The following is a 14,945-nucleotide window of genomic DNA, read 5'->3' as shown; positions in this document are numbered from 1 at the left end:
AAAAGATACTGAATTAATGAATAGACAGTCCCAGCTATCCCAATGGTGATAGTCAACCAACACCATTACAGAACGCAGCACTTAGCTGCCTAAGACATGGTGTTCCACACTGACTGTTCACTAGAATGAAGGCACTTGTGACTTTGGCTTCACCGACTGCCTCAAAGTTGGCTCTCACAGGAGCACAGAGGGAGGTGGTGCTGCTTGTTTCAAGCACTATACACTGGATACACTCTACCTAGGATAGAGACGCTAGGATGTCCATTCTATAGATGAGGACATGGGGAGATGAACAACTTGTCTAAGGTCACATAAATGGTGAATGGCCAAACAAGGATTTGAAATGGGGGCCTAGCTGCCAAGCTGTCTCCATCACCTCAGAACACACGGACACCAGATACCAATAAATGTTGAGTAGTTAAAGCCAGATCTCATGACATCACAGCCCTAACCTAAAATCCTAGGACAGTGCTAGGTGAAGGTAAGAGAAAAGGGGCCACTGTAACTCAATATGACATCTCCAAGACAGAATGGGATGTTGAGAAACAGATTTACAAGGCTCATTAGCAGTCTATGCCAGTGTTAGGATCCCAACCGCCTCAGTGGTGACAGTAAACTAACACCCTTAAAGAATTCAAAACTAAAGGTTCTTGGTTTATGGTTGTGAAATAATTCTGGTGTGGTTCCACTCTGATCTTGTAATTTTCACTGATACAGGAGCTGGAGAAGGCAGCAGCATCTCGCTCCCTCTCGTTACCTGTGCCCTCCACAACACATACCTTGAACTGAGCCTCTGGTGGTCCAGTGATAATCACCATCCTCACTTTAGCATCTGGTGCTTCGGCTGGAGCGATCTGTAATAGACCCATCACCAGCCAGTTAGGATACTTTCGGGTGTCACTGGCAAACTTAGGCAAACCAGCCTGACATCTACACATGATTGACTGAGCTGCACAATTAAATGCCTTCTGGAAAGGAATTACGGAGAGGCTATGATTAATATGGGCCAGTCAGGTACAGCACACTATTTACTGAGTATTAAAGTGGTGCCTGACTCTAGTGTAAAACTGCATGTACAGTCACTGAGCCAACCCATAACACATCTAACTAAAGGATAACCACTTTACAATGGGAGCACAGAAGGCTGGGGACATTAAAGGACCCAACCCATAATTGTACAGTTAAAAGGCTTGAGAGAGCTAGATGCATCCACTACCTGTGCTCTTGGTCATAACTCCAGTTGTACATGAAGTGGATTGCTTAAACTATTTGTATACTTTTTGTTGCTAAGACTACTGGGTAAATTGCTCCCAAGTCTACTCACTGAAGGACACAGGACATTAACCAGTATAACTGAGCAGGAGATGCCTCAGTTTCCATGGAGTATACGAAATCAAAAGTACAGGCTGGGAAAACAGTGCAGAGTCAGTAGGGAGAGAAGCCAGCATGCCCAGAGTCACAAGAAAGGGTCTGTAACCCAGTTAGGGTTTGTTTTAAGGGCATCTGGGCAGAAGAGATGGCTCAGTAAAAAGTCTGCTATGAATGGCAAGAACTGGAGTATGGACGCTCACTTGTACAGTTCCAGCACCAAGAGATAAAATGGGTTCCTCAGATCAACCAGGCAGCCAAACAGCCTTATTGATAAGCTCTAGGTTCAACTGAGAGCCCCTGACACTTGCTGTGCAAATAAAATCTAATTGTTACATTATAAAACCATGTAAGACAAAAAAAAAAAAAAAAAATACAAGTCACCCCAATTCAATCGCTGAAGATCATCACTGCTGATTACTTGAGTTAGTTTTCTAGAAAAAGACTTTAGAATAAATCAAGTCTTATTTTCAATTCCCTTCAAAATAAAGCTACCATTCTGTCACCCAGAGTCAAACTGATACCTAGATGTACTAATGCAGGCACTGACTTCTGAGCCTGACAAACAAGCAAATCGTTCCTTGCATTTAGTCCAAATTCCTGGGGTTTTGTTCACAGGAAACTCTGCAACGGTGTCATTCTTTAGCATTCCAGCTCTTTTTTTGTTTTCTTTTGTTTTGTTTCATTCTGTTTTAAATACTTTCAATGATAGAGAGCCAGGCTAAGGGAATGCACACATGGACAGTGTTTATGGCTTCTATATTCCTCCTCCCATTTTGATTTTTTTTTCCAAGATAGGTTTTTTTTAGTTTTTTGTTTTTTTGTTTTTTTTTCTGTGTAGCCTGGGCTGTCCTGGAACTTGATCTGTAGAGCAAGCTAGTCTTGAACTCACAGAGATCTGCCTGCCTCTGCCCCCTAAATGCTGGGATTAAAGGTATGTGCACCCACCACCAGGCTGGCTACTAAAGGGTTCATATCCTTTGACTAACCAAGTCTATTCATATAAGCTTCTGTTAAAGAAATAAGGTTGTGTTACTTTAGTGTGGATAAATTCTTAATTTATAACTTCAATGTCAAAAAATAAGTAAAAAATAAGTGAAGACATTAAATGATTATGATTTGGTAGTACCAAACACCTGCCTCAGGGGTGAGGGGATGGCTGGGTGAGCACAAGGACTAGAGTGGGAATCCCCAGCACCCAAAAAGAAAGCCAGGCCCAGCTGCATGTGCCTATACCCTCAACATGAGAGGTAGAGACAGGTGGATGACCGGAACACAGTGGCTGGCCGGCGCACTGCGAGCTCAGTCAGAGACCCTGTCCCAAGGCAGTAAATAAGTCAGAAAGCAATGGAGAAAGACGTCTGAGGGCAACATAGGTGCACACATACACAAAACCAACCCCAGTATCTGTGTAATAAACATAGGTGCACACATACACAAAACCAACCCCAGTATCTGTGTAATAAACATAGGTGCACACATACACAAAACCAACCCCAGTATCTGTGTAATAAACATAGGTGCACACATACACAAAACAAGCCCCAGTATCTGTGTAATAAACATAGGTGCACACATACACAAAACAAGCCCCAGTATCTGTGTAATAAACATAGGTGCACACATACACAAAACAAGCCCCAGTATCTGTGTAATAAACATAGGTGCACACATACACAAAACCAACCCCAGTATCTGTGTAATAAACATAGGTGCACACATACACAAAACCAACCCCAGTATCTGTGTAATAAACATAGGTGCACACATACACAAAACAAACCCCAGTATCTGTGTAATAAACATAGGTGCACACATACACAAAACCAACCCCAGTATCTGTGTAATAAACATAGGTGCACACATACACAAAACAAACCCCAGTATCTGTGTAATAAACATAGGTGCACACATACACAAAACAAGCCCCAGTATCTGTGTAATAAACATAGGTGCACACATACACAAAACAAACCCCAGTATCTGTGTAATAAACATAGGTGCACACATACACAAAACAAACCCCAGTATCTGTGTAATAAACATAGGTGCACACATACACAAAACCAACCCCAGTATCTGTGTAATAAACATAGGTGCACACATACACAAAACCAACCCCAGTATCTGTGTAATAAACATAGGTGCACACATACACAAAACAAGCCCCAGTATCTGTGTAATAAACATAGGTGCACACATACACAAAACAAGCCCCAGTATCTGTGTAATAAACATAGGTGCACACATACACAAAACCAACCCCAGTATCTGTGTAATAAACATAGGTGCACACATACACAAAACCAACCCCAGTATCTGTGTAATAAACATAGGTGCACACATACACAAAACAAACCCCAGTATCTGTGTAATAAACATAGGTGCACACATACACAAAACCAACCCCAGTATCTGTGTAATAAACATAGGTGCACACATACACAAAACAAACCCCAGTATCTGTGTAATAAACATAGGTGCACACATACACAAAACAAGCCCCAGTATCTGTGTAATAAACATAGGTGCACACATACACAAAACAAACCCCAGTATCTGTGTAATAAACATAGGTGCACACATACACAAAACAAGCCCCAGTATCTGTGTAATAAACATAGGTGCACACATACACAAAACAAACCCCAGTATCTGTGTAATAAACATAGGTGCACACATACACAAAACAAGCCCCAGTATCTGTGTAATAAACATAGGTGCACACATACACAAAACCAACCCCAGTATCTGTGTAATAAACATAGGTGCACACATACACAAAACCAACCCCAGTATCTGTGTAATAAACATAGGTGCACACATACACAAAACCAACCCCAGTATCTGTGTAATGAAACTGCACAAAAAGGTAACCATATCTAATCCTGTATCACATGGCAAAAGAGACAGCCAATCTTGGAGATTATTTTTCAGGCTTTCTGAAAACACACATTTTCCCAGCCCAGTTAGAAGACCTAATGAAGGCAGGAAGAAATGAGCGTAGTTCATTGTGTATATGTGAGCATGTGCTAGAATAACTTTTTAAAATATTTTAATAATAATAATAATAATAAGTGTATGTGAGTGTGTTGGGGATGGGGTATACACCTCAGTACAGGTGCCCACAAGGCCAGAAGAGTGTGATGGATCCTGACACTTAAGTTAAAGACACTGAACTGAGGTCCTCTACAACAGAAGTATGTGTTCCTAACGGCTGAGCCATCTCTCTGCCTGTCTTAACACTGATTTAAAAAAACTTAATAACTAGCAGGGCATTAAAGACTTCACACCTCATCGTTCCCACGCCTGTTCCTTTACTGCTCACTGAAATTAACTGAATTTCCTGTCCCTCAATTTTGCTGTCTCTTCTACAAAAAAATATGTAAGGGCTGTTTCTGTGTTTTGAATTTTAATTTAATTGACATAAAGCAAATTTTACTTTTTGTTGTCCAGTTCTAGAGAGTGACAAATATGTACTCAGGTTAACTACCCCCACAGGGAAATCAATCCCAGAACAGTCCTCTCTCTCCCAGCCCCTCAAGCAGCATCTCTGTGCATCTCCCATTTCAGTGTCTAGCTGCCAGACTTCCTTGCTGTTCTTGTAGCTCTGCCTTTTCCAGAATTATTTCATAAATGGACCATATAGTGTGAGGGCTTCCTTTCTGACTTCTGTTACCACAATACATGACATTTCTCTCACACTCTTACCTTCAGTGTTACTCAGTAACTTCTACTGTGCAGACTCACTGCATGGATTACACTTTATCTGCACATGAAAGGCATTTGGGATAGCTACCAATAAAAATGCTATTAACATCCTAATTTTCTTTGGGGGGAGGGGAGCTTATGCTAAGTTTCATTTCTCATGGATAGATAGCTAGAAGTGGAATCTATATGTTTACAGAAATTGTATTAAATCTTTTTTTTTTTTTAAAGGAGCATTTTCGGTTTTGGTTTTTTTTTTTTTTTTTTTTTGTTTTTTAAGACAGGGTTTCTTTGTGTAGTCCTGGCTGTCCTGGCACTCACTCTGTAGACCAGGCTGGCCTCGAACTCAGAAATCCGCCTGCCTCTGCAAGTGCTGGGATTAAAGGTGTGCGCCACCACTGCCCAGTTTTAGGAGCTTTTAAAAGCTCCCACTGACCATTTCTGGAAGAAAGCTGTGAACTTTTCAAACCTGGCAACCTTTGTTTTAAAGCAAGAATCCGAGGATGGGGCATATAAACAGCCCCGAGCTGGAAAGGGCAGACACATTGAAACTCACTGGCCAGGCAGCCCGCTGAGTCAGTGAGCTGGTCAGTAACACACCATCTCAGAATATAAAGTGCGTGTGACTGAGGAACCAGCAGACTTAACCTCCGTGTACACACACACCCTCACATAGGTGTGCATGCACACACACAAATGCCCCTCGTATCTAATAATGAATTGTTTCAACACATCAAAATACAGATCCCGCAGAGACAATGATGTCTTCTGACAAACACTAGTGGTCCCACATTTAGACAATAAATACTTAGTTGACAACACAAAACTTTTATTTCCCTGCTGCCACTTCAGCTGTGCCTGGCCAAGTCCTGAGAAAGGAATATACACAAAACTATCCCCTAGCAATGAACTTATGGGAAAGACTGCTGGGGACAGACGTGACTCTTGTTGTTGTTGTTTTGTTTTCAAGACAAGGTTCTCTGTGTACACTAGGCTTGCCTCAAACTCAGATATCCACCTGCCTCCACCTCCTGAGTGCTGGGATTAAAGGCGTACGCACCACTGTCCGGCTCAGACTGACTCTGAAGAGCATGGGAAGTAGAGATGAGCTAGAAGTTGTTAAGTCAAAATCTCAGAGGCACCAACATGTTGTCCAGTTGGCTTCTCCGCAGACCAGTTTGTCTGAGAGACATGTTAACTAAACACAATTAGGCCATTGTTGTAGGGTTCCTGTCACACTCCTCATTCAGCCCACCACTTTGGCTTTCTTGTAGAACCAGGAGAGCCCACCATGTGCACAACAGTACCTTAATTGAAGCTCCTGCAAAGCGAGAAAGCTGTTTGATGTGTTGGCCCTGCTTGCCAATGATGGCGCCAACGGACAGGGCGGGAATAAACAGGTGCACAGTCTCGGTTTCGGATTGCTGTAAGAAAAGAAAGCCAGGACATGAATGCTTACTGACTGGCAGCAAAAGAATGGCGCCTTCACCTTTGGCACAGGTACACTCTCATACAGTAGGAGCACTAGGAAGGAAGGTATGGAGAACCAGAATGAACTAACCAGAGCTCACCTATGAAGCCAAAGTGGTCCTGAAAGGACCAGTCGTTAAAATCTCACCTTTGTCTACATAGTTTTCCTAAACTTCAAAATCTCATTGAATTATAGATACTTTGCCGTCTTTTTATTAATATTTAAAACATATTTAAGGTGGCTTTCAGACTACACATCACAAACTAGACAGCAGTGAAGTATATGGAAGTCCAGAGTTTAGTGACCCCCCCCTTCCTTCCTTCCTCCTTCCCTTCTTTTTCCCCCAGAGCCAAAGACAAACACTTGTGCTTGTGAGGCAAGCACTCTTCTGCTGATCTACATCCCCAACCCCAGGCCTTAATTCTTAAACACAGAGAGTGAACAGCTCCTACATGGGACAGAGCACACCGTTATCACTCCACACTTAGCACACGCAACAGAATGAAAAGGAAAACCCTTTACTTTAGTAACAAAACGCTGTAAGACACTTCCCTCCCGTGCACTTCCCCGCACTCCCTTGGCATCTTATATACAAATAGTCAGAAACCATTTTGAAAGCTAAATCCTGATAGGTTATGCACAGATGGACTCATGCTTCCCTGTACTGGTCACACGTGCCCTCTCCAGGCTCCTGTCACACAGTCGTTACAGCAGGGCTAAAGGACACTGTCACTCAGAGACAGCTCGGTCATCCCTCACAAGGCCATCCCAAAGTGCAGTACTCGCAGTGGGGTGAGTTCTAATGCAGCAGCTGCTCCAACTGCTTACTCTCCACTCACCTTCTAACAGCAGGAAGCCTACTCCAGGAAGAGGTGACATTAGCAGTGGTAGGGGTTGGAATGAAAATAGTCCCCATAGGCTCTTGGGGATGGGCACTACTGGGAGGTATAGCCTTTTTGGAGAAAGTGTGTCACTGGGGATGGGCTTTGGGGTTTCAGAAGCTCAACCCCAAGCCAGGCCCAGTGGCTCTCTTTTCCTGATACCTCCCAATCCAGATGTAGAACTCTCGGCTACCTGTCCAGCACCATGCCTGTCTGCACACTGCCATGCTTCCCACCATAATAATGGACTAAACCTTTGAGACTATAAGCCAGCCCCTATTAGATATTGCCCTTTATAAGTGTTGCCATGGTCATGATGTCTCTTTGCAGCAACAAACCCTAAGACAGCCACCAAAGGGGTCTTGGGAAGGGGGCAACAGGTGCCATTCAGGCCATGAAGATGTCAGAGAAGAGTTCAGGAAGCTGAGCTGGAGAAGGCAGGCTTAAGGAAGCTGATCCTTGTGGCTGAGATAATGCAACCTATTTCTGTTCCTATTTAAGCATCTTTGTCACCTATAGTTAGGATAAATTATTGTTCTAGAGCTTGTTACACAGAAGAAGTTTGCTACACATAAGAAGATACTGTGGGGGCCATTAAGAGCACTGGCTGCTCTTCCAGAGAACTCGGACTTAACCCCCAGCACCCACATGGCTAACAGCCATCTGTAACTCCAGTTCCAAGAGACCCACACTCTTCTTTTGACCTCTGTGAGCACTGTGCATATGTGCTACACAGACATACATGCAAGCAAACCACCCACACATAAATACTACCAACAAATTCTGAAATAAAAAAATAGTGGTGGGAAAAAGGTAAGTCACCAATAAAGCAGTAAAATGCATTGTGCTTTAAAGATGTTATATGTTTACATCTCTAGAGGTAGAAGAAGCTATTTGCAATAAGAAATTTAAAGATAGGGGCAGTGGATCTCTGAGTTCAAGGACAACCTAGTGTACAGAGCTAGTTCCAGCACAGCCAGGGCTTCACAGAGAAACCCTGTCTTAAAGAAGAAAGAAAGGGGGTTGGGGAGGGGTGGCTGAATTTTAAACATGAATGATGGTGAGAATTTCAGAACTGTCTTTTGAAGTACCCGCACCCCAGCTCTGGAAAAGGGACGGCTGAAATGACCACAACACAGTATCACAACAGCAGCAAAGTTCGATGCATGAGTCTTAGGCCAGAATGTCCTGCCCTGTGACTAAAGCTGCTGCCCTGAGAGCACGAGGACCTGCCCAGCAGTGCAAGCCAAGTCTGAAGCAACTGTGCTTTCCATACAGGAGATGGAGCCCCGACCAATGCTGAGTCGTGTGCACTGTTGGCAACACATCTTAAGTGACTCAGCAGCCATCTGAAGCTGGAAGAGGGCATTTCTGAACATCACCCATCTTCCCTGGCTCCAGTTCCATCCCCCCAGCCATCTTGCTGGCCATAAGTTATTTCACAAGGGAATTTTCCTCTGAGAACATGGACAGCTTGTGGAAATGTCCATCCACTTGACTGTCTGTACAGTGTGTTCTCACATGGAGTCCAGCATGAGAAGCCATGTTCTCAGAATCTGCCCCATATAAGCAAACACACCATTCGTTTTGACTGGCAGACCTAAGCAGACAGAAGAAAAGCCTCTCGGCATCAACCTTCCTTCTGACACATTCCTTGGGTATACGTTCACTGTCCTGAACACAAAGGAGACCCGTTCTTGCACAGCCTCTTTGAGGGTGAAAGATAGTCAAAGACACAAGCTGCTTCCCAGTGGATTGCTGCCAGATGCCTATGGCAAAGCTTCCTTCGGACTCTTGGCAAGCGCTGTGCCGTGTCTCTAAATAGCGAGAACAGAGCTGTGAGGCCGAACGTTTGCGTAACTGGTGAAGTCTGCCAGTGAATAATTCCTAATCACCCGCCATCGGGAAGATATAAGCAGCAGCAAACAGTGAGGTTAAGTGTATTTACTTTGCAGGGAACAAAATCTCAGGCATTACAAAGGCATGAAGACATGCCTGGTAGCCAAGAGATCAGCCTCCAGGAACCTGGCCTGGTGCCAGTGTTTTCCTTTGGCCTGTAAGATAGGTACTTGGGGAAGGGAGGAGTTGTTTTTAACTAGATTTGGGTCTGGAACTAAAACGAAGTTTACTCAACTCCATGACCTGAACAAAATACTAAACCTTAAAAAAGAAGAGAAAAAAGGAAAGAAAGAAAAAGGAAGTTTTTCCTATAACCAAGTAAACTAAGGCTTCATATGATGTAGTGATTTACTTGCTTAAAAATGTTTTACTGCACCCACAATAAAAAAAATCTTAAGGACTACAAGATACTACCTGGCCTTAGAAGGAGACAGCAACTCTGTTTCTTAGAGAGTGCTTCTGGTGACCTACAAAGAAGTGCTCGCTCATCTTTCTTGCTCTTGTCAGAGAAGAATCCTTGCCACTTGAAGGTCAAACTCCTATCTTAGAGCCTTTAGAGAGTGTAAAGAAGCTATCAGTGTTGTGAAGACAAGAGCCCACAGGTTTATTCCTGCCGACGACCCAGTTGCAAGCTGCCAGTATGGCCTCTGGTCACTGTGCCCCAGCCCTTGTCTGGCTCTCTAGCTGCCAATTCTCACTTCCCTACTGCTTGGGCATTTCTGAAAGGAGCATTTCCTGTCATTTATAAACGAGGGTCTTGCCAATTAAGTACTGAGTGGACCAGCTTCCAGGCAGGAACTAGATACTTTCTGAAACCTTTTAGAAGATACATCACTTTGGCTGTTTGGAAAAGTCAACCTCACAGGTTCTGGGAGAGAGAATACTTTGGAAGGATGAGTGGGTAGAGATCTGGAATGGAACAGGGACAAGATGTTTATCCATAGACAGTACACTCCATTCTCCTCTCACAAAGCAGAAATGAATAAATCTACATAAAGAAGACAGACAATTCTAAAAGTCCATAAAAAGTCTTGGTGGTGGTGGGGCGGTTTACACACCAAATCTACTTCTTAGGGATAGGGAGATGTGTTAGTCAGTAAATTAAAACCCTAGGTTTGGAAGTCAGCACTTACGAGAAGCCAGGCACGGTGGCATGCATCTATACATCTGAGCATCATGTACATGGGTGAATCCCTGGGGCTTACTGGCTGACAGCTGAGCCAGATCAATGAGCACCAGATTCAGTGAAAGAACTTTACTCCAAAAAATCAGGTGGAAGGCTCCAGAGATGGCTCAGTGGCCCGAAGTACTTGTCACATAAGCATGACAATCTGAGGCAAGTGGCTGCCTCAGACAAAGTGGAAGTCTAAGACTATCCCCCTTCTGACTTCCACACCTGAGCTGTAGTGCATGTACATCCACACACATGTGCACGCCTACAGGTATACATACACCATATAAAGAAACACAAACACATACCAATACAGACTCACAAACATACAAAAACATACAATATAAAAAATAAGGCAGAGAACAAGAGGATGATACACAAAATGTGGATGATCCCTGGTCTCCACATCAACACTGATGCATGTGCCCCCTACAAATACACACATGCACACTAACACACATGTGCACACACTGATGCATGTGTCCCCTACAAATACACACATGCACACTAACACACACGTGCACACACTGATGAATGTGCCCCCTACAAATACACACATGCACACTAACACACACGTGCACACACTGATGCATGTGCCCCCGACAAATACACACATGCACACTAACACACACATGCGCACATACACTTAAACGCCTCTTAGCAAGCACTAGGCACTTATAATAAAAGCAGAGATTCACTATTATTCCACACGACATCAAAGATGAAGATGGTTTTAATAAATACTCTGAAGTCTCTGAGATAAGTGCCAATAGCAAGGTCTTTCTTTTGGAACCGAGCAGCAATCAAACCCAGAACTTTGCACAGTAAAGAGCTCTACCACTGAGCTACCTCCTTAGCCAGGAACAAGGAAAGAACGGGAAGAAAGAACGCTTCTTATCACAAGTACAGGCGCCTCAGTGTGGCACAGGCTCACCTTCACCATTCCCAGGGTAAATACCTGGGAAGCCTTAGCTCACACCAGAGACCCACAACACTACATTCAATGAGGTAGTAACGAAGGACAGACAAGTGAGTGCTGAGGGTCAGGGACGTAGCTCGGTCGGCAGAAGCCTGCTTAGCGTGTGCGCAGCCCCAGTCCAAACCCACACAACATAAGACTAAACAGGGTAGTGCACACTTGTGATCCTGGAACTTCAGAGGAAGAAGCCTGAGACCAGAAACTCAGGATCATTCTTGTCTACGCAGTGTGTGTGAGGCCGACCTGGATAATATGAGACCTGGTCTCAGAACAGAACAGAACAGAACAGAACAAAGCAAAGCTGGTAAGGCTTTGGTAAATTTCGCTGTTGCCCTTAAAAATTATAGTCTCAGGATTAGAGAGATGGCTTAGCAGTTGAGACAGCACTTGCCGCTTCTCTAGAAGACCTGGATTCAATTTCCAGAATTCACATGTTGTCTTACAATCTTGTAAAACTACAATTCCAGGGGATCCTCCTCTGGTCTTCTCAGGTGTGCTGAGACATATGCAGGCCAATTATTTTATATACATATAATTTTAAAATATATTTCCCAAAATAGTTCCACTTACCAGATACAAATAGGTAAGTACAGTTACATATACTACGTCCTGCCTTAAAGACCCCTAGTGGATACCTAAGGCCACTGATCCTTCAAAACCCTACACACACTATGATTTTTCTATAGACACCTTCTGAGAGAAGCTAGAGTGGAATACACTAGAACAATAACAAAACAGAAAAAAAGCTGTACAAATGAGTTCTCTCTGTCTCCTCAGTGAATATTTAGCAGTGGTCAACTGTGGATTAATTCAAACTGGGGGGACTAACATATCAGTGATTTGGATTTAGAAATAAAGCTGAGAATCACAGACATCCATGTGAAAAAAGAGTAATTTATTTCAGGTGGTATGCAAAAACACAAGATAATTCTCAGAACACCTGTTTATGCTCTGCATGTCAATAGAAATAACCCATAGGTGTGGAGACTGCGACAGGAAACGTCCTAGTCTACAACTTAGAGTCTCCCTTGCTCTCTGAAAGAAAGAACTCACAGGCTCTGGAGTCTCCTTTAAGAGCTGAAAAGGCTAAGTCCACCTAGACTGACAGGAGCGGCTGCTCTAACATCTATTTTCCTATCCATGTTTAATAGACACATTGCAGCCCCTAGAGCAATTGCTTCCCAGCTTCCTTGCAGCTAGACAAAGTTGGGTGCCTATCAAGGGTTAAATATCAACGCATGCTTCAGACACTGCCCTTACAGGCATTAACATTATTTTTTGTTTTTTTGCTGGCTAGAGTCTGAGTAATCTCTCTGGGCTGGAGAACGGTGTTCCACAGTCCTGGGAGGAGCTGTAGGCTCACCACTAGCCTTGGGTCATCTACGCTTGACCCTAGGACAACATTTAAGCTAGCCCTCTGCTCCCATCACACACAGGCAAGTACATTCTCCATCTACACAGCCTATCACAGTAGATTCAGAAGACTGAGAACCGACACGTGGCAGCACCCCACAGACATGTTTTGGCTTGACCGATGTCTAGAGTTTGAATGACAGGTGCTCTCAAGATAAAAGGGTAAAGGTATTTGGTGGTGGTGGTTTTTAAACTGTTCTCTGAAATAAAACAGAACAGGATAGAAAGAAGAACACATCAGTGGGGTGTTTATGCTCTCAAATCTTTTCTCACATTGATGTGAAAAAAAAATATGCTTTCCTCCAGCAATTGTGTCTCCTTTCCTGCCTATAAACATTCTGGTGGAGCAGCTCTCGGCAGCAAGAAGCCCCCACCCCCACCCCCTGCCAACATTTACAAAACCACACTCCCAAGCTCTGCCCTCTCCCACTGAGGTTTGATTCAGGAAAGTGGGACACAGGGTGGCCACTGCTGCCAGTCTCACTCCAGATCAAGTCACTTGGGGAGCTTTCAAAAGGAAGCTGGGCAGGGCCCTTCCCGGGGGATTCTAATCTGCCAACCTGGGGGAATTATAGTCACAGAGAAGCTAGTTTCCCCTAAGGCAGGGAGAGAGCACTGCTGAACTCCACAGAAGACTGCAGTGAGTGGATGAGAAAGGCATCAGGGAGGGGTGAGCACAATGGGGCAAGTACTAGAAGGCTGGAAGCACAGGGAGCATAAAAAGGGAAGAGGGCCTTCACCCCAAGATCCAGTTTAAATTTCCTGCTAACTTCCACAGGACTGATAAAAACCAATGTTTGTTTATTTACTATTATTAGTGTGGTGTGTGTGTGTGTGTGTGTGTGTGTGTGTGTGTGTGTGTGTGTGTGTCTGGTGCCTTTGGAGGCCAGAAGATGTCAGGTCTTCTAGGACTGAAGTTACAGGAAGTCATAACCTGGGAATTGATCCTGGATCCTTTAGAGAAGCAGCCAGTACCCTTAACCATCTCTCCAGGCCCCTAAAACCAATGTGCCTTAAAGATATCACCATCAGGATATAAAAAGCAAAAACTAAGCTATACTTCTTTCCTCTAGCAAGAATGTTTGTAGCCTTGACTTTACCTGTATTAGCATTCTCCACTACCTCTCAATCTAAATATACCTCATGAAATACCTTATTCTATTGGCAATTCTAAAGGAAATTCTTTAAGAAAATACATAAACTACACCTTTTTTGTGTAGTATTAAACTTGGCTTTCTGGGGAAACATGGAGACAGAATCTGTATTTAGCTCTGACTCTCCTGGAACTCACTATGCAGACCTGACTGGCCTTGAACTCGGGAGATCCACCTGACTCTGTTTCCTAATACCTAACACCTCAATACAGGTCTCTCTCTATCCCCCATACTTGCTTTCAAGTCGAGGTCTTACTCTGTAGCCCAAGCTTGCCTGGTCCCACCACCAAGTAGTCCAACCTGACCTACAGCTACAACTCACAGCAGTATTCATGCCCCAGCCACTGGAGGCTGAGACTACAGGTTTTTCATTGTGAACACAGACCCAAGGGCAGTGAGGATCCTGACCTTCAGCGGCACAAAATTCACAGCAGAGATAGATCAGACTTGGGGTGTCTCCAATCTTCTTTCCCCAAGACTGTCACCATCAGGCACAAACCTGCCAGCTACTTCACAGTACCCAAATCTGAGCTGAAGGCTTCACATGATGTATAATGAATCCATTCATACTTGATATTCAGTTGACAATCTGTGCACACTGTGCTGGAGACACAGGCTCTCCAGGTTGTCCAGGGTGATGTAAAATTGTCACCTCAAGCAGTCCTCTCTTCTTTAGTCTGCCCCACCCCCACCAGGCAGCTGATGACATCACGCCTCCTATGACTTGCAGATGCTCACTCAGTCACCACTGGGAACGCCATCCTCAGTACGTTACATAGTTTCCAAGATTAAATAACTAGACAATTGCAGTGAGTAGCAGAGAAAGATACAAGATTTAAGGCAGAAACCTAGGCAGGAATGGAAGCAGAGACCACAGAAGAACACTGTTGATTGACTTGCT

At 43.9% G+C, this 14,945-nt stretch overlaps 1 protein-coding gene across 1 annotated transcript in view; it reads right to left on the bottom strand.

Annotated features, from left to right (window-relative positions):
* Positions 1-14,945, bottom strand: part of Igf2bp3 (insulin like growth factor 2 mRNA binding protein 3) — a 122,593-nt gene that overhangs the window by 4,546 nt on the left and 103,102 nt on the right. Inside the window, exons 11-12 of the mRNA XM_034519604.2 lie at positions 6,384-6,500; positions 780-854 (exon numbers count right to left, since the gene is read on the bottom strand). Of these exons, the coding sequence (XP_034375495.1) occupies positions 780-854; positions 6,384-6,500 (192 nt within the window). The remainder of the gene's footprint in view (positions 1-779; positions 855-6,383; positions 6,501-14,945) is intronic.

This window comes from Arvicanthis niloticus, chromosome 15 (assembly GCF_011762505.2).
Source record: "Arvicanthis niloticus isolate mArvNil1 chromosome 15, mArvNil1.pat.X, whole genome shotgun sequence".
Classification (NCBI taxonomy): domain Eukaryota; kingdom Metazoa; phylum Chordata; class Mammalia; order Rodentia; family Muridae; genus Arvicanthis; species Arvicanthis niloticus.
Note: the sequence above shows the minus strand (reverse complement) of the source record. Positions and strands in the feature narration are given on the sequence as shown.